Here is a 20,323-nt window from a genome sequence, read left to right as displayed (position 1 = left end):
GGCAGTCTGCTACTATTAGCAATAAATCTTTTTTAGGCACTTGTACAGCATAAATAAACTGTCCCTGGAGACATCTCAGAAAGGAAAACCAAATAAAGATTGGAATTTTAAATGTTGTGGAAAGTGTATGGCTAAAACAAGTCTGGTGTTCTTGAAGTAGCTGTCAGGAAAGTTGGAAATTTATCGTGATTGAAGCTGCTAATAGCCGTTTGTTGACAATATCGAGGCAATATCTCCATCAATATCTACAGTATGTATGGTCATGTTATGAAAACCTAAATAAAGTTTGGGAACCACTGCAGGTCTGCAATATAATATGATGACGTTGGCCTATCACAAAGGAGGAAATATGGAATTAGAACTATAATCGCTTCTGTTTTTCTGGGAAGGCTTTTTACAAGCTGTAGGAGTGCCTGTGGGAATTTTTGTATCCAAGTTTGTCTTACCATGGTGAAAACTGATACAAAACAACAAATATCTTGTCCTTTTCCCACAGGAAACTGCCATCATGGGTGAAAGTCATGTACACTTTTTTCTCCTGAACCATTTGTCTTATTTACTGTATTATATACCCTTCACACCAGGTGAGCGGAATCTACCACTAGCTAACATTATTGGCCCTTGTGGAAGTCTGTGCTCTGACTTCCCTTGTTTAATTACACAGTATTGCACACTTGAGTGGCATACAAAGTTAGTGCTTGATTACAAATGGTAAAGGCTACGCATACTGTCTGAAAGCTAATTACTGTCCTACCTCAGGGACTATATCATTTGAGAACAATCAAACAAGTCGTACAGGAGAGTAATAATTTGTTTTCGCTTTCATTTTGTGTTTTTTCTGACAATGAATTCAGTATAAAACAGCAGGTTTGTCTTGTTTTTATAGCAGTAAATTTTCATCTTAAAAAAAAAAAGAAAGACACAATATGAAGTAAACTAGCCTCCAGTGTTGTGAGCAATTAAACTAATACCTTGAATAACATATGGCGATCAATCACTGGCTGTTGTGCATAAGTGCACTTAACGAATAATGTTCATTGCCAACAGCTTGCCAAATCATCCACATTTTTTTTCCTTTAGTCACTCATTTCTTCTCTTTTTGGAAACGTTTCTTTCTTGACAATCGCACCATGTTTTTGTGGTTCAATTTAAAACATAAATCAAATATAGTGTACTAGTTATGGAACCGGGCGGCACGGCGGTCGAGTGGTTAGCACGTCCGCCTCCCAGTTCTGAGGACTCGGGTTCGAGTCCAGGCTCCGGCCTTCCTGGGTGGAGGTTGCTTGGGTCTTCTCCCCCATTCCAAAGACATGCATGGCAGGTTAATTGGGCGCTCCGAATTGTCCCTAGGTGTGCTTGTGAGTGTGGATGGTTGTTCGTCTCTGTGTGCCCTGAGATAGGCGCCAGCACCCCTCGCGACCCTTGTGAGGAACAAGCGGTCAAGAAAATGGATGGATGGATAGTTGTGGAACCCCAAAATGCCGGTAAATGCGTTTGCTCATTCTCTGGCTGTGCAGCGAAGAGTCACGAACTGATATTTTTGAAATGGTCCACTTCAGTCGTGATCGGCCACATCGCTCGGTGTCCAGTTATCGACCAAAGATTCATCAAAGAGGGCAATGGCCTCTATTAATATAACAGCCTCAAATGTGAAGCCAAAAAACAATCCACAAACAGATTTTGTAATTTGTAACTAAACGCTAACTTTCTGCATATTTAAATGCATAGCTGCACATTCACACGCAGAAGATCCCACAATGCAATGTGAACTTTGGTGACTCTTTGCAGTAATGAGCTCATCAAAGAGCCAATAGTATCCTGTGTGAAAGAAATGATGAGGGTGCATTCGGGGGCAAGGCGTCTGATTGCTTGTAAGAGGAGATGACTGTGTGAGGGTTGGGAGGCGGCGGCGTGCTTCTCCGCTTGGAAGGCTGTCGTGACACTGCAACCTCCAGCAATTAAGTGACAACGACGCATGATTGTGAGGCCAAAGGAACAATGAAACCCCAAAGCAAAATAACTAGAGCCTGGGCCTGTTTCACTCAAATGACTATACTGGTTTTGATCAATGACCACACACAGGCATATTCCAACTGCATACTAATTATTTTTGATCAATCATATACAGTATATGCAACATCCTATAGACTTGACAAGCGATTTTTCCACAATGATCTGATAAATGTCATTTGTTTTCTGAATTATTCTCAAAGTGTAGACCACAATCCAAGGCCACACATTCTAAATGATGGATCAGCGCCAAATGATCCATATTGATTGATGTCTCCCACCCCAGTGGCTCCTCGGGCTCAATTTTCTCATTTTATTCACTGAAATATTGTCAAGTGATGGTGGTGGGATGAAAACAAGGATTAATACATGGGCCCTTTTTGCATACAGTATATACAGTGCTCAGAATACATGAGTACTGTACACCCCTTCGAAAATTTTAAAGATTTATTCAATATCTCAATGAACATAAGTTCATAACAATTTCCAAAATTTTGACAAAATGTTTTCTGTATGCGCTTAATTCACAACATGAACGTAAAGTTGATACCGTAATTGCCGGACTATAAGCCGCGACTTTTTTCACACGCTTTCAACCCTGCAGCTTATACAATGATGCGGCTAATATATGAATTTTTCATCCTGAACCGTAACAAGCATTTATAGTCATAAAATTAATTACATTAACACTGGAAGCGAACCAATATTTGATCTTTTTCTCTTTCTGTGTGGGAGGATTTCCCATCGACATATTGATTTATTTTCACATTGATATCTTTGGGGATCTATTTTCTGTACTGTGAATAAGGCCATTGGCGGAAGGATACAGGAAAAGAAGGGGGGAACTTCTGCCATTAGGTTAAAGTGTGCATGTTCAGTGAGCATGTGTCCTCTTTGTTTTTTTGTTTTTTGCTTGTTTTAGAGCTTAACGAGCCACTTAATTGTTTGATTGACACTAATATGCGAAGAAGACGTGATCAGCGAGCGTGGGGAGAGAGAGCGAGAGAGGGGACGGTGACGTTCAACGAGGAGCGCACGTCAACGACACTGACTTACAATGAGACGGAGCCTCAGCCTGGTGTATTTGATGGAGAACTTGCCCAGTTTGTTTTGGATACAGAAGACGAGGACTTTGAGGGATTTGTGATTGATCAAAAGCAACGTGAGTACATCGTTATTGCTCTCTGCTTTTTTAAAAACTAGCGCTAGCATGTGCTAGCGTATGTTTTAGCATACCTTTAATGGCATGCTACCATGTGTAGCGTCGCTGACAGCTTGGAGGGGCTCCCAGCATGCTTTGTGACACTGGTGATTGAAAGGGTGTTTAAAATGCAAGTTCTGTGATAATTATTCTGCGAGTTAGTGGTCTATTTGTTGTATTGGTTTTGGTAATGCTTTCTAGTTTGTTGCTACATCGTGATTTAATTTTGCCATGACACCGTGATTGTACATGACATGGGGAAGAATGACTTGCCTGCATTGCGAGTTGAAAGTGGGTAAGCGAGAGCTTCTGCTTACAATAATGAAAGTAGTCACTGGCAGGGGTGAGAACTGCTGGGTACCTCACCTCACGATACGATACGCGGCTCACGGTAACGATTATCTCGAGATATGACTTATCTCGCGATATGACGATATATATTGGTCAGGAAATAAGTCCACGATAAATCTACTCAAGACATAAACTGATGTTTTTTCAATGACAAAATAGTTTATTTTCATACCATCACTGAAAAAAAATAAAAACATATTAAAACTGGTGTCTTCTTCAGAGTGAGTAATTTAGTGCATTTTTTTAAACAAATACAAATGTCTTCTCAACAGTTAGTTAGTTAGTTAGTTTACCATTACTCATTTCTTGTTGCACTAGTGTAGTTTGGAAGTTCGGGAGAGTGGCCCGACATTCGGGAGCTTGAGCTGAGCTCCATTTCATTTTGTAACTATCACAGCGTTGTGTGTGTTTTTCATGTCGTATTGCCCCCGCTTAAACTCACCGAGCAAGACATCTACCTCGTGCCCCTGACGCCTAACGAAATCACGTAGCGAAAACCATCATTCACGACTACGCTTTACGGGTGGAAATCGATTGCAAATATACACAGAGATGCTGTGCGTGATCAACTTTGCCCTTGGAGAATAAAATTAGCAGAGAGAGAGAGAGAATTAGCTCTTACCTTTAGCAAGTCTTCAATTTAATGAAATTAACTAATGCAAAAAATTAATGCAACCCACAACAAAAACGACATCTAGTATTTTCTATGACCTCCATGACTGTTATGGATAACATGTCTGCTAGGCCAGAATTAACAAGTTGTCTTTTTCTCAGGGTCTACTTGTTTGTGCAAAATGTTATTTAATAATTATTTTAAAAACTACTTTTATTGTGTGTGTACTAATTAACAAATGAATGCAATCAATGGCCCACGTTTGAAGGAGTATTTTGTAGTATAGTATCCCATAGAAAATCTTAATTCTGAAATGAAACTAAAGGTGTTATTACAAACCAGTATATTGGTTGGTGTGCTTGTACATTTTTATAATATGCTGCTAAACTGATGTATGGATTACATATTTTATTTATTGAGTTAAGGGAAAATAACTTTTTTTTTTTTTAAACCTTTTTTTGTAAAAATGAGAAAACAAGAAAAATATAAAAATGGCAAATTTATTAGTTGTATTTGCATCCTGTTATCTGTTCATGTTTATTTCAGTAAAAATGTTTCAGGTTGTAAAAGTAAGTAATATCTTTAAGGTTTATGGTTGCAATATTATATGCACAGATGATGCACCAAAGGTTTACTCCACAGTCAGTCTGTGTATGTGTGTTTGCATGTGTCCAGTTAGGCCTCACTCTTGGTACAATCGTACTGTTTCCACCATTGGGCAAACTGCAGGACTTTTTTCCTCTGATCGTCAAAGTTCTCACGTATAAACTTCCTCCAAAGCCTTGGCTCCAAATCCATCATGCCTCCGACCACTTCCTGTGATGGGAAGGAAGATTAATCCAACTCAAACAGTTTGTTTTAAAGTACAAGTAGGTTGACTTCAGTTTTGTTTCTCTCAATTCCAGATTTTTTTCTTTTTAAACAAAAACTACTTTTACAATCTAATGTCTTTTGCAAGTGGCTGGTCGCAACTGTAAAGACAAAAAATGAGTTACAGACACAGAGAGAAATTAATATTCTCAATTTAGCATCTATTAAGAACAAAAAGGGCAAACATCGTGTGAAAGAGTTAATGCATAAACTGACCTTGCCGAAGTAATGTGGGAACTTCTGTTCATTTTCAATTACATGAGCAAACCCTCCCTGGAGTCCAAAGTCGACAGCAAAGTAGGGCAGCCCTCGGGGAACCTGCAGCACACAAACAATTAACCAGGCGTAAAGCATTTCACGACAGAGGACAATGAATGAAGAGGAAGGAGGGAGAGACAAAAACATGAAGCACGAAGGAAACAAATTGGTCTAATTTGGCATGTTGGTTAAAAAAAAAAAAAAGATATTAGGTTAGTATGAAGTCAAACAAAAAGGCAAAAAACGTACAGCTTTGCGGATGTCTTTTGAAGAAAGGTCAACCACCTTCTTGTTCATGGCCCATTCTTCATCACACTCCATGATCGCTTTCTGGGGAGCAGACATGAGATTGGCTGCCCTTGAGAGGACAAACTGGTGCTGTTTGGCTACAATGATGTAAATACAAACACGCATACCTTAAAGTAGATAGGTGCCATATCACCCAGTTCCCGAGGAAGCGGGATACACTCCAGGACCATGTGCCGTTTCTTGCGTGGGTTCATGTGCGTTTCCATGAAGACGCAGTCCAGCTCCTGAGACTCAAACATACGCACCAAGCTGCGTCTGAACAGCTGTATTGCACAAAGCAGGAAGGAAGTGAACTCAGTAATGTGCAAGTTTGATTAGCATATAGCAGTGGTTCTTAACTCTGTTGGAGTCACTGAACCTCACCAGTTTCCTATGCACATTAATTGGACCCCTTTTTGTTGAGAAATAAAATGGGGTTTTTTTCAAATGCAAGACAAATATATTAGGTTAACTGGTGAACAAAATGATCAGGCATGGTAACTTTTTCATTGAATCTGTCTCGCTTCACCTTGAAATCAGAAAGCGCTGTGTATCTTTAGTTTTGCTAGCTAGCGAGTTGTGCTGGACTAGAATTGTTCAACTTGGCATTTTAAACCATGTTGACTCAACTATATATTTATATTATCTTATTAAGATAGACGCCAGGGGTAGCACATACAATGAAAACAGCACAGGCCCCAGAATTGAACCCTGCGGAACACCATATGTTCCGTTATCCATGTGAATACATATTGCACATATTCACCCGACCCCTTTCTTTTTTTGCTCGACATAGCATTATACAATACTAAAGGAATCACATGACTGAGCGCACCAAATTCAGGTGTGATGACGGCCAAGTGGGGCATATCATCACAAATTGTTTTGAGTTGCAGGTGTGTCTTGACCTCCACTGAATCCCTGGGGTTTGATTGCACCCAGGTTAAGAACCACTGCCACATAGTTTAACAGACAACTGAATGGTCCACCTGTATCTCTGACCAGACATCCTCATCCAAGGTGGTGGCGGAGCAGTGGTGCTGGAGGGGACAAATGAGACAGTGGCCGTCTGTCATGGACACTCCTGCGGGTAGACTTAAGTATACCTGCATATAATACAACACATACACAAAAGGACATTGCAGTGGGTTTATAAAGATAGTGATACATTTGTTTGTTGCATTCACTGTCAACCATTTGGTCTCGATACAGATGTTAGGAGTCATAATATTCAGAACCGCAACAAAAGAGTCAAACTTACTTTACAAATTTAAAAAAATGAGATAGGATTATCAAACTTTGGCCATGAAGAAAAGTGAATGTGTTCAGTAACATTGTAACAAGCTGGCCTACATTTCAGTGGAGTTATACAAGTAACTACTCGCCGGTTAGGGCAGAAAACCTTGCATTTTCAAAATCATCACTTTGCAGGACACCCAAAAAAATGGCATGTTGACATTGCACTGTAAAAGAGAGAAAGGCGTTATTTATGTTTTAAAGTATTCATTTAACTTTCTAAGAGCCTGGGAGTCAAACATTAGGAAAAGAAAAAAAAAAAAACACTTGAAACGCTGTTTAATAAACATGCTTAACTCATTCACTCCCAGCCACTTTCACTTTCGCTCCCAGCTGTTTTACTGGGTTTTGCAAGACAGAATATTGTGTTCTATTGCTATAAAAACATGGAACCTACAAAAAAATTATTAGAGTTTTCCATCAGGAAAAATAAGTATATTTCTGTCTGCTCCCGTTTTGCAGTAATTAGCATTAGCATATAGCTAAGTTTCATCATTGTTCACAAATCTGTTTAAAACTGTGGGGAAAACAGCTTGTTGCAACATGGCCCTGGTTGATCTCTTATACTCTGCTGCCACCTGCTGGCCGTTTACTGTAATACTACCATTGCTTCAACCGTTCTCTTCAGTTCGGTGGTTGCATCAAAGCCTTCTGTATGCTCAAGCATTAAAATAAAATTTTAAAAAAATAAATAAATTAAAAAATATATACGTCCTTGGGACACTGGTAATATTTAAAATAGAATGTATTTATATGTGTTTGAGAGCGAATGCGTTAAATGCATTTTAAAAAGTGTTCAAGTTTGTAGTTTTGTACTGTTCAAAATTTTTTACACCAACATTATCCTTTTTACTGCAAATAAAAGCCTACTACACATACTACTGTAGTTTCATGAATTTGTTGGCATCCACCTGAAGGTAAAACAGTGAAACCACTGCTGGCCGTGCTTTCCATCTCATTAATTATTTCCATTATGGACATCAGAAGATCAAACATTCACGATTAATTACCTTGCTCCCTATGGCCACTATGAGGTGCTTTTGGAGCTCCGGGCTGCTGAAACAGTGACGACATTTCTCCATGGAGGTCGCCAGCCTCCTGCTCTCCTCGGTGGCTCGGTTCCTCAACCTCTCCTCCTCTCTCCCTTCGCCCTCTTTTTGTGCCGCACTTGACACAAAAATGTCATCCAGAGTGTAGTTGTCACCGTCCGTCTTTCCCATCACCTGGAGGGTCCATTGGAACATGAGTAATGGTGGTGGAGAACACAGTAAGACAGAAGATGGTTGTTAAAGAGACTGGGTTGATTTTTGGATTATATGATATGTATTATATTTGAGCAGATGATTATTGAATATTTCATCTTAACGTTTGTAGGTGCTGGCTTAGTGTTATTTTGTGCCTGCCTGCACGCATGCACTAGTCTATGTACAGCAAGTTGCAGGACACGGAGTATCGACTCAACAGCTACAACTCATTCTTGTTGTCATGGTAACCAGGCAACAGATTGCAGAAATGTGTGCGTGCGAGAGGGAGGAGAGAGAGTAAGAGAGCAAGCGAGCAAGGCAAGCACTGCTCAAGTGTGTGTATGTGACTAAGTGGGGGAGTGAGTGAGACTGAAAACTGGATTAGTTTGGTGACGTTGTGGGAAGGTGTGAACCCCTCCCCGCCCATAAAAAAAAAATAAAAAAAAAAATGCTGCAATTGTACATAAAATTGCATACATGATGATAATCATGTACATTATTTAGTCTGTATATCAGCCTCCAAATGTTCAGCTGGATGTAAAGAGTTGTCTGACAATTAAAATGAACACGGATGCTAATTGAGTGTGGATTTGAAAACTAATTTAAGACACTGTGGCAAATACAAATTTGCATTAACTAGGTTGAGGCAAATTGGAATTAAAATAAAAGAAACAAACAAAAAAACCACACCCAACACTGAACAATAATGCAGGTTGAGTGCGAGCAGCACACGAGAGAATTTTGTAAAAGACCAACACTATTGTAAAGCACTAAAGTAGGTGATCTAGTGTTGCCATGGCAATCGCAGAGGTACGACTCCATTTACATGATTTACATGCCAGTGTACCATCATAACTACTGTATTTTGAAGCTGTTCTTCAACGTTAAGATAATGTCAAAAGATTATGCAAAGACACAGAGCTGCATATTTCAATACTTATTCTGTATCCTACATTGTAAATGCCATTGAATTTCTTTTATTGCCGAGTCTTGTTTGATGTACTTAGATCACTTTAATTGGCTTAGATTGGTTCACTAATTCAACACGATTGTGGAAGAGCACCAGGAGAGAGTTTGAGGGAAACACGCATAAACAAAGAATGTACTGCTAATTAAACAAAGAGCAAAAGAAATTGAGTGGAACAAATGAGGTGATAGAGATCTGGGAAAGAATAATTGGAACAAAACCGATTTTCACTCCTATAACTGTGATTATAAGTCATATTTATAGAAGCACTGCCATAGTAACTGTGGGAATATTTTTAGCGTCGCAGTTTGTCGGTGCAGGATGGGTGTATATTTTTATATGCGTACATGTGGAATAGATATTCCTGAGAGACAAGACATGCAGCGCTTAAGACTGAAACCAGTGAACTCCAAGACACCCTAATATCTCACCAGAGTCCGTTTGGTTCAACTCCAAAACACATTAGACATATCATGGTTGTTGTAATCAATAAGAGAATGAAGGGTGTGGCAAACCTGTAATTGGTTGTGGTCCAGATATTTGCATACATGCGTGTTTGGAGATTGGCATGTACTGCATTCATATTAAGACCAAAGCACACGAGACCATGTTGCTTTGATTTGTTTGTTGTGATATCACTTGTTACTGTTACAAAATAGGGATGTAACGATACATTGAAAATCGATTTGAGACCATGTAAACAGCTTGAAATATACATTAATGTAAAAAAGAAAAATAATAAAATTGATTTGCAACACTATGTAAACTGTCAGAAGCTAAAGTTTACTACCATCTCAGTTCAGAACTGTCTCTTAAGCGGTAACTTTTTTTTTTTTTTTTTAATTACTTCCAGCAGCGCAGTTTGGTGTGTATACTCTGTCGTATTCCGATATGTGTTAAATATGTTTATGTTAAATATGAAACGTGCAATTCGTGTCATTTGTGGTTGCGGATACGGAGACCACGCTAATCCATTTATACAACTAAAAACTTTAAAGTTTATTGAATTGATGGAGGTTAACCGTCTCAAAATAATGTTTAAAACCCATCATGAAATGTTACCAGTTAATATACAAATTAAATTCAAAAAATGGGAAAGTGAGTATAAATTAAGAGGAACAGATATTATCTCCAAAACAAAATATAGAATAAAACAAAAAGAACGATGTATTTCAACTCATGGTGTCAGCTTATGGAACAACCTGGATTGTAAAACAAAATCATCTCAGTCCATCTGTATTTTTTAAAAACGTGACAAAAGCTCAATTACTGGAAAAATACATATAGCACAAGGACATGCTGCTGAATAATTTTATAGGACTGTTACATTGAACGCGTCTTGACCGCTTGCTGTCATTTATTTTGTGTTATTTGTTGTTGATCAGGGGCAGATAAACATAAGTTTTACTCCTTTATATATATATATATATATATATATATATATATATATATATATATCATTTCTTAACTGTGCAGGGGCTTAAAACAGCATGGCCCCTTTAAATTGCCAGCCTAGGGAAATAACTAATCTTATCTTCAGGATGCCAGGCTGCTTTTTCAATTATGTTTGTATGGCCAGTGCTTTACAAACCTTCAAGGTCACCATTTTTTTTCTGTGCCGTGCTAAGCACTGCACCGTTTGTGATAAAAGTGCCTTCTTACCTTGGCAGCCATTCGAGAGTAGAGGGCATTCTGATCCTGTGCTGAGCTCATCTTCTCCCGCCTGACCATCTCCTTCAGACCCACACTGTCGTCATCCTGGAAGTATCTCACCCGCTGCCCATCAACGTGAGTCTTAATCTGGACAGAGTGAGTTTGCACATGCCAAAAACATGTTAACGTCACTTGACTGTTCACATTACAGTATATCAGCTATGAATATATTTAGTTTTTTAATGATCTTCAAGTTTTTTTTAAACCAACTCCCTCACTCGGTAAACCAAATGTCACTCTGTTTTTCATCAATTTTGCATAATAATATCAAATCACCGTTAATCACTACCAATGAAAATATTACCTCCAAAAAAAAAAAGACCAACAACATACTGTATACAAACCTCACATTCCAGTCACATCAGTGAGGTAAAGTATCGATGAACAAATGAAGCTTCATAAAGTACTCGGGATTTTTTTTTTTTTTACTCCTAGATAGCACTGTTGGTTAGATGCAGCAGAAATGTCATCAATTTCCATTGCACTAGATCTCATCTTTAAACCAAGAGTACCATCTAGAGGAGTCAAAAATATATAGCAAGTGCTTCATGAAGCTTCATTTTTTGTCACTAAACGATGTTTGGCAGTAGTCATATTTTTTTGTTCTGTTGTGTATCCCTTACCGCCTTCCTCTTCCGGCGTCCTCCGCGGGGCTCCTGAGGTCCTGACAGGGGCTTGACAGGCCAGGCTTGACCTGAGTGATCAGTTCTGAATAACATGAGCTCCCGGTCTTCACTCTTGTAGAGATGGAAAGATGAAACAGAAAAAGGAGGAAGGGAATACAGTATATCATGTCCTCCAGTCATGAGTTACGACTGCACACATTCAGGCTACAACGTAAATATGAACTTGAGTCAAAGCTGCAAAAGATGAAGATAAGCCAAAAAGCTTCCATAACAAGACAGACTGGGAGGACCTCCAACAAGCGCAGGTCAAGAGCACTCCATCACTTTGAGCCTTAGTGAGCCTCTTAGCTGATAAGTGCACTAAAACTTAAGAACTATTGCTCTTTCCTGAGAAGTTCTGCAGTGGACTTTATCACAGTTACGATTAATCTGCCACAACTTGCATACCATTACTCACAACTTGTACTTGCACATGAACATCTGCAGCAACACCACCGTGGAGGTTAGTGTGAACTCGTGATTCTCTGCCCATGACCAGGATTACTCACACAAATTCTCTTAAGTATGCATAGCTACACATATATTCAGACCTGATTAGATCTTGCTGTTTCGTGGAGCTTATTTTGTGCCGCGTGGCTCTCTTTGGCTTTGTGAGCTGCATCCAGCTGGGCCTTTAGCTTCTCAACCATGGCCTGAAAGAGAGTCACAGAATATTTCTTAGTTTTAAATCATTCATTTTAGGGTTAGGCAATAAATCTAATTAATTCGATTGATTGTCATTTTAAAATCAAATCGTTGAAAATTTGCTAAATCTTCTGGATTATTAAAAGAGAGCTTTGTACTAAGAGATGCTGACACTGATCAATGCACAGATGTGAAAAGACACACTGTGTGGGGAGTGACGGGTAAAGATCAATAAACGCTATTTTCTCCAAGTTTCAGCTTTGTTGCGCATCATTTCGCCAAGATTTGTATTGTTAAAATGATAAGCTATGAAGAACACATTTCAGTAAAAAAAAAAAAAAATCAGGTTGCCAACTTACCGTGTTACCCATAATTTCAGCCTTGACTAGTTTGGCGCCCAGTTTGTTCATCTCTTCCTCAGAAAGAAGTGGAAGCTCCTCCGCATCACTGTCGCTCTCACTTGAAGCAAGCAGGGAAAAAAAACACTTAAGAAAAAGGGAATAATGTGGCCTAAAAACATGCGGATGCTGATTTGATATTCGGCACTACTTGTATCACATTTTTGAAAAAGAAAATGGATGGAAAATATTCATAATATCCCCGTCATTTCTAAATGTCAATGGGGGAAGCTATGTGGAGCATGTAGGTAATTGTCTTTTCTCATCTCTCACCATGTTTTTCTGTTCTGATTCATTAACGTCTGTAAAGCCACGTTCTGGGTTGTTACACCTCTCATTGCTCAATGCAATGGGGTAAGAACACTTTAGACTCCTTTTGTGCTGCAGGGAATCTGCCAATTAACCAAATAACCAAACTCGGGAAAATGAGGCAAAAATAAAGAATGACTAAAAAGACTTTACTGTATTTTCATCACCAGATGGCATTGTAAAGACAGGTGGAAAATGGGATTCTGGGTAATTAATTTGTTCTGGGTAAATAAAGTTCCGTTTTTTTTTTTCTTCAGATTTAAAAAAAGGTTTTTGAGTATTCTCCAAAAGGTGAGTTGATAATGGCTGAAAGGCAAAAGGAATAAGCCGAGCTACAGACAACAGTGAATTATAAAAAGGCTACATGTTCAACTAAAAACACATTTTTGTGATTTTCTTTACTACACGAAAAGGTCAAAATATTAAAAACACATCTCAGCACGATCAAATACAGTTAAAGGATGGCATGGCTCAGTGGTAGAGTGGTGGTCTCCCAACTGGGAGGCTGCGGATTCGATCCTCAACCCTTGTGACCACGTTGAAGGGTCCTTGAGCAAGACACTGAACCAGTAGACCTGGCAGCGCCCTACATGCCAGAAGCTGACTACTGTGTATGAATGTGTGTGTGTGAATGTGAGGCTTTGTAAAGCGCTTTGGGCACCATATGGTGAATATAAAAAGCAGTCCATTTACCATTTTATGTGTTCTGTAAGCGCTTTGTGACAGCTGTGGCTCTTTTGAAAGTGCTATATGAAAAAAGTTGACTTGTACACCACTGAAAACTTCAACCACAATAAAGATGTCATTTACGGTTTACGTCTCTGACTGTGACAATCAAAACTGAGCAATATAATTTACACGATATCTGTCTGGTAGTTACGTACATGTTGCAATAGTCTAATTTAACATACAGTACGGAAAATGGAATCTACTTCAATAATTAGTTTACTTGAAACAAGATAGCAAGATGTAATAATGGACAAATATTCTCAGATTTATCACAGTAAATGTCGCAAAGACTCTCTCAAGTGTGATGACTCATTTAATTAAGAAAGAAAATGGACTGACAGTTGCTTAAAGGATGACACAGCAGGATGAGTTTAATAGCCCATATATAAAGATGGATATGTTGCTCTTTCAACAGACACAGATTTTCCTTTTGACAGAACATCCTCTGGAAATATGATGACTAACGTGGAAAATTGCAGGCAGGGCTTTTGAAGAATTCCTGCAGGTGCTTTTAAACAGAACATAAGTAGAAGAAACACAGTCAGGCCAGATTTATGGAAAGGTTTAGTTGCGGAGGGGTTTGTACTGTTGTAATGTTTGCTAGGTGCTGTTTGTCAGGGATTGTCATGGACTGACAGTCACTACTAACACTGGATTGTCTTTTAGAGCATTATTCACAACCTCAGCAAACACAATAAGAAATGTGACATCACACACTTGAGCCAAAACTTTAACAGCTTGCTTAAAACCCATTTTCAGAATAGACAGTTCGTTAAAAAGTGACTTCATTGTGTAATTTCACACTTGCTTCTTTGTTGAGTCCCCTTGAAGAAATTCAACAATAAAACACGTTCCACACATTTTCTCTCTCGGTTGAAAAGACAACTGACCTGGATTTTGTCGTTGCAGCAGCCTTGTCATCGCAAGGAGCAGGGGTTAGCTTGGCAGCATCTTGCACTTTCTCATGCTGAGATTTTTCCAAAGTTTCAGGCTCATGGGCCGGACCGCCACTCTTCCAGGCCATAGTGCTTGTTGTTCGTGGACCAGAATCTTCATCGTCTGAGGTGGGTTTCAAGAATCCCATAGAGGACCGAGCTCTATGAGGAGGGCGCTCTGGAGCTGCAATAAAAAGCATACTGAAACTTTCAAGGCAAATTAATATGCCATCATGTAGAATTTAAGCAAAATGCTATGTAGGCAAAAGTAAGTGACACGATAAAAATATGTGATAATACTGTCTTTTTTTTATGCACTGAAATACAAAATTCTCCAAAGTACTCGCTCATAGCAGCATCAGAAACAAAAATACATAATTGGACATGATGAATCAGAAATATATCAAGTCAACTGCATCGTAAACAGAGATAGGTCATACGACTGACATCATTGCACACAGATTTGTATAAATCTAACCAAACACGCCCACAGTGACTAAAAAAAAAAAACAACACCTTCTGTGAAGCTACATAACAGCGAACATATCAACCATTAAATGGTGTAAATATGGCACATTAGAGGTGCACAGGCCATTAAATATGGAAAAAGGATTGCAGATGTTTCCCAGTGGAGTAATGCTGACGCACTGAACCACCCAATTCCCAGATCTGTCCACGTCGACTACATTTAATATTGTTTATTTGTGTGTTGCCGCTGCCCAACCTTCACAATGTGTTGTGATTTACCTGATACTTGGGAGTATTCGCATGCTGGTTATGAGGTGATCGGAAAATGTTTGAATATGGTACATTTGAAAATACACGGCGCGCAAATGGACAGAAAATAAGGCAGTACTTTAGTACTATTGTACTATCCAATCCAATGATCGTAAAAAAATATTTAAAAATAATGAAACTGGCATGGACAAAAATAATAAATAATGGGACCTGGTTGGACCACTAATAAAGCAATGCTTTTTCTGTTTAATTAGTTAATTGTCTTTTTTATATTTACAATTAATTTTGTTTCAAGTTATTTTAAGTGATTATTTTGCTCATTAACAGAAGAGTGCCAATAATTATGTCCCCCTGTGGAGGCACGAGTATGGACCAGGTCATATAGATCTAGATCTACTGTGTATAACAAGCTCAAGATTGATTAGTCAATATTAGGAGAGTAACAAAAACTATTTGAATCGGAACATCGGTTTTGATTTTAAAGATTTGAGTGCATAAAATAGAACCATTCCACTTTAAAATATATTGACATACTGTACATATGAAATTGCCTTTATTGGATATATCTTTGGAGGAAATGCCACATTTACAGTACTGGGTTAGGTTGTAAACTCATTTCACTGTATAACTTTTCAAACTGAGCCATACCATATCAAATCGAATCATAATCCCACTGAATCAAACCAAATGGAATAGTCCTTGTTCCACCCCATGTATTGAAATATGAATCAAATCAGTTATTATATCTAATTGTTTTTAAAATTTCAAATTAATGTGTCCCACATAAGGGCATTCTATTCATTAATAACTAAATGAGTAAATAACCAAATAAATAAATCAGAGAGGTATAATAACTCACGTTTGCTGTCGTCATCTTCTCCGGGCTTGAGAAAACGGCCTTTCAGTGACCCAAGGGAGGAAGAACATTGACTCAATTTTTTTTCAGTTGAGGATGTGACACTGGACCTCTCTCTATCTCTGGTTCTCTCTCTCTCTTCATCCCGTTCCTTCCCTCTGTCTCGGCCCCTATACCTATCTTCATCCTTGTTTGGGTTTCTTCCACCGTCTCGATCTCTCTCTCTTTCTCGATAAATTCCCCTCTCAGAATATCTCTCATGGGACGAAGGTGATGAGTCTCTTTCATATCTCCTCCACTGATCTCTCTCCATCTCGTCTCCTTTCTTCCGCCACCTCTCTCGGCTCTCCTTTCCTTCCAATCGCCGGCCTTTCGACATATTGTCCCAGTCTCTTCTGCTTTTATGTCCATAAACAGCTTTTTCTGCCTCAGCAAGTCGCTGCTGGAATTCCTTCATTGACTGCAAAATAAACAACAAATGAAAAACTAGGTGGATGCCTCATTGTGTGAGCATCGCCGTGTCAACACAATCATCTTGCTGGCTTTTCCATGAACCAGCAACATGTGAATTGTAAGTGAGCCATTGATCAGTCCTTACGCCGTATCGGTCTGCCACCACATCATCCAGGCTGCGTTGCTCTCGCTCTGCTTGCTCCTTCATCCTCTGGTAGTTCTTCCTCAGCCAACTCAGACCGCCGTCATTCACCACTGAACCTGTTGGAAGATTGATTTTTAGATTAGAATTATGTCTTCAATTGAAATAATGGTAGTTTTCCTTTCCAAAAATCAATAAATAATTTTTGTAGTATGCTGTGAAATGTGAACCAACAACTAGGATGGAAATTAGGGCTTGATATCCAATACATTTAGATAGCAATCTAATTTATTGTGTCGCATTCCTAAGGCTTTTGAAACATGGCTTTTTGGGTGATTAATTAATTTGATCAATTTAAGTGATGATTTCGTCTTTATCTGTACAATGTTGCCTTTTCTCCAGGATCCCGGATGCATCAAGGGTGTCTATGATGGGGTGGACATATCCCATGGGCCATCTACGGCACAATCCATTCAATAATCTGGATTAATGAGAATTTACATAATCAAGAGTCCTAATTTTCCTTAATTTTTATTTACTTTTCACACCATGGCCCTTCTTGCCATTTTTTTGTAAAATAAAATCTCAAAACACGAACATAAGTCTTGTAGCAATGTTACCTTTCTTTGCAGCAGTACCAGCCATCTCCTCTGGGGGCAGGCCAGTTCCACCATCCTTCCAGTACGGGTTAAGTTCTAATTTGTGCAAGCCAGCCTAAAAATAAAAACACAACAAATGATTATGTACACTCCTCTCCCATTCCCTGTCATCCAAAACTAGAATCAGGCACTTCATTGATAATTTATTTATAAATATTCATTTAACAACTGGAGCCTCTCCCAGGTGACTCTGAGTGGTGGAATGAGACCATGGACTCATCGTTAGGTAAAGCAGGGATCAAATAGACAATTGCTACACCCCCAGTGAAATGATAACATACATGTTGACTTATTAAAAGAATATCTCTTATCAAAACGAAGCGTATTGCATCTTGTATTGAGTGAGTGAGTGAGTGAGGGAGTGAGGGAGTGAGTGAGTGAACATTTACTGTAGTCTTTGAGGATGAATTTAGACAATGCAGGACGCACCGGCACCACTTTGTTACTTTGGCAACCAGAAAGTAAGCAAAATTAACACCATCTTACTCCTACGCATATGACATTATGTCCTTTTGTGCATCAGACAGAAGAAGAAAAACAGTCAAACAAATTAAACATTATACACACTTGTTCAATGGCCTGAGCTTTGGCACGCTCCTCCTCTTTCTGTCTGTCTTTTTCAGCTCTCTTCTCTGCCGTCGATGTTGTTTTCATCGCCAAAAAGTCAAAAGTCATCCATTCATCTCGCTACAGGAAAGAGATACGCAGTATATCAAGATATCAATAGATGGAAAAACAAACATCATCCTTGGAAATGTCTTCAAACAACCAACGGCATATTCAAATTTGTTTTAAATTATTGAGTGACACAACATATCCTAACACAGTTGGGAACAGAATGGAAATAGTACTTGGACACTTTGAGTTGAGTCGCCATTGCTCTCTGGAGACTTGGATTTTTCTGAAACCTTCCAGGCTTTTGCAGGCTGTGACTGAGGCTCAGCTTCAACCCACTCATCAGCTGAGTCCTGAGAAATAAAGCAGAACCAAAGAAAGATAAAGAACCACAGATTACCAGAATATAGCGAGGATTTCTGCAATTTAGATAAATGCATGAATATTGCAGGGCTGTGGTATAGCGGGGAAATTATGTACTTTCTAACAATGACATTTGTTCTGACTTCCAATATGCTGTGAATAAATTAGAGGATTTAATTAACTCACATTTGGGGTGTCACTTGAGCCATCTGCTGCTTCTGTCGCCTTCTTGTCCTTCTTTTTCTTCTCCTTCTTTTTAGATTTCTTCTCTTTCTTCTTTTTGCTTTTAACAGAGGTTTCCTGTATAGGAAAAGCAGGTGAGATTTTTTTTTGGTGTGTGTCAAACCCCCCCCCCCCCCTTTTTTTTTTCTTTTATTTTATTTTTTTTAATTAAATCGCTGAACTGGTACTAATGACTACATGAGATAGGTCTTTTTCGCCTCGATTTTTGTGACATTTTGGATCAGGCACTATTTATTAATTAGTGTCACCCATCCATGTATTTTATTAGTATTATTATTTTTAATCTTATCGCTCCTACAATTTGTGTGCTAAGTTTGTGAACGTTATGACCATTTGTATGGAGTGGATGCGGCCTCATCAGGCCGAAAAGCATATTGAAATACCCAACATACAGTCTTTAAGTTGAAAACAATCAACCTGACACTAGCAGGATTTTCATTTTTGCGTTACTTTGTGCTGTTTATTTCCTCCAAGAAGGTTGGCAGTTTCTGTTTTTCTCTTGTGTTTGTTTACTATCTGACTTATAAACCAGTGATTACAGTAGATGTGGAGAAAGCTCTGTTTTGTTTTAGTGGGTGCGGCTAATACGTACACTCATTGACTCAGTAGTCTAGACCTACCATTTGTTTTATTGGCCTCGATCTATCAAAGTTTGATTTTAGCCTCATCCTCATCGCATACTAGGCATCCTGTAGATGCTTTTCAGCAAGTGAGTAGTTATCGATTACTAAACAATAGACGGAAATAAGGTTGTGCCTTACGTCCTCTATTTCTTTCAGTCTGTCGGTAACCTCGGGGAGCATCCAAGTATCTTCCCCTCTCTGCCGCTTCAGCTCCTTCCTCCTCTCCTCTCTCTCATACTGTTGCTTGGCCTAAACAGTGTGGGGTGAAAGAATCGATAGATGCAATTATAAACACTAAAGAAACGAATCTGCTCTCATAGGAAAAAGACACAAATGAGCCGGACTGATCATGTGTAGACAGATTACACCATTAGCAGCATCACCTCTGTGTAGGGAACGTTGTAAACACAGCTTGGAAGCAAGTACCGGTAGATAACAAGCATTGTAAACACGGCATAGCTGCCAGACATAAAACATCGGGCAAATACAGCCGGCAAGTCCTATCAGCTTCGTATCAGCTCCGTGTTTGTACAGTTTTGGCTATAATCGGTAACAATAACATTAGCCATTAGCCTACTGCTAGCTTGTGTGAGGGCAGTATCAACAAATGTTTCGACGCGGGTCAAATTGGGTTTGAAATACATAAATAGTTAGCTATTGTTAGACTGTACCTTTTCAAGTGCATCTTGTCGTGCCTGTCGTTTAATGTCCTTCCGATCAGCTATGCTGCTTGAACTCTCAAAACTAACTCCGTGCGCCGCCATGACACTGCCGTAAATGAAACGACTGCAATGTCGTAAGTTGTTTACGGCTGTTGGAGGGGGTTTGTCGACAGTTCTTCTCAAAACAAGCATGTGAAGACTGAAAATAGTTCAGCTATGCCGATTGTTACTCTTAACGGCCTACTGTGTAATAAGATCCCACAGGTCATCTTCACTTTTCCTCCTCAGTATGCCTGCCTGACCTCTTACACCCACCCACAGCAAATCCCCGAACCATAAACTGGAAGTAGTATTGTTATGTGTGTCAGCCTGGTCTGCATCAAGTTCTAACTGATGCACAAGCAGAAAGTTTGTATTCGCATTCTTGCCTCCAGCTCAGTGCAAGGACCTGATCGACACCTATGGTCAGAGTGGCAG

General features: G+C 39.1%; 1 protein-coding gene across 1 annotated transcript; it reads right to left on the bottom strand.

The window, feature by feature from the left end:
* Positions 1-4,659: 4,659 nt before the first annotated feature.
* On the bottom strand, positions 4,660-20,164 carry cwf19l2 (CWF19 like cell cycle control factor 2). Its single transcript, XM_077541015.1, has 19 exons — positions 19,856-20,164; positions 19,323-19,433; positions 18,505-18,618; positions 18,192-18,308; positions 17,908-18,027; positions 17,302-17,395; positions 16,685-16,800; positions 16,090-16,546; positions 14,448-14,676; positions 12,481-12,580; positions 12,028-12,129; positions 11,435-11,548; positions 10,761-10,898; positions 7,898-8,110; positions 6,581-6,697; positions 5,720-5,875; positions 5,553-5,633; positions 5,262-5,363; positions 4,660-4,991 (listed from the first exon to the last, which is right to left on the bottom strand). Exons 1-19 carry the CDS (start codon positions 20,036-20,038, stop codon positions 4,851-4,853), a joined length of 2,805 nt encoding a protein of 934 aa, XP_077397141.1. The 5' UTR covers positions 20,039-20,164; the 3' UTR covers positions 4,660-4,850.
* Positions 20,165-20,323: the final 159 nt, after the last annotated feature.

This window comes from Festucalex cinctus, chromosome 13, assembly GCF_051991245.1.
Source record: "Festucalex cinctus isolate MCC-2025b chromosome 13, RoL_Fcin_1.0, whole genome shotgun sequence".
NCBI classification, from domain to species: Eukaryota; Metazoa; Chordata; class Actinopteri; order Syngnathiformes; family Syngnathidae; genus Festucalex; species Festucalex cinctus.
This window is presented reverse-complemented; position numbering and strand designations above follow the sequence as displayed.

Coding starts and splice junctions, on each gene's coding strand:
- cwf19l2 (XM_077541015.1), bottom strand. CDS start 20,038: ATGCTTGTTTTGAGAAGAACTGTCGACAAACCCCCTCCAACAGCCGTA. Junction 16,547..16,684: donor TGGTGGCAGACCGATACGGC/GTAAGGACTGAT, acceptor TTTATTTTGCAG/TCAATGAAGGAATTCCAGCA. Junction 5,634..5,719: donor TGGCACCTATCTACTTTAAG/GTATGCGTGTTT, acceptor TCTGCTCCCCAG/AAAGCGATCATGGAGTGTGA.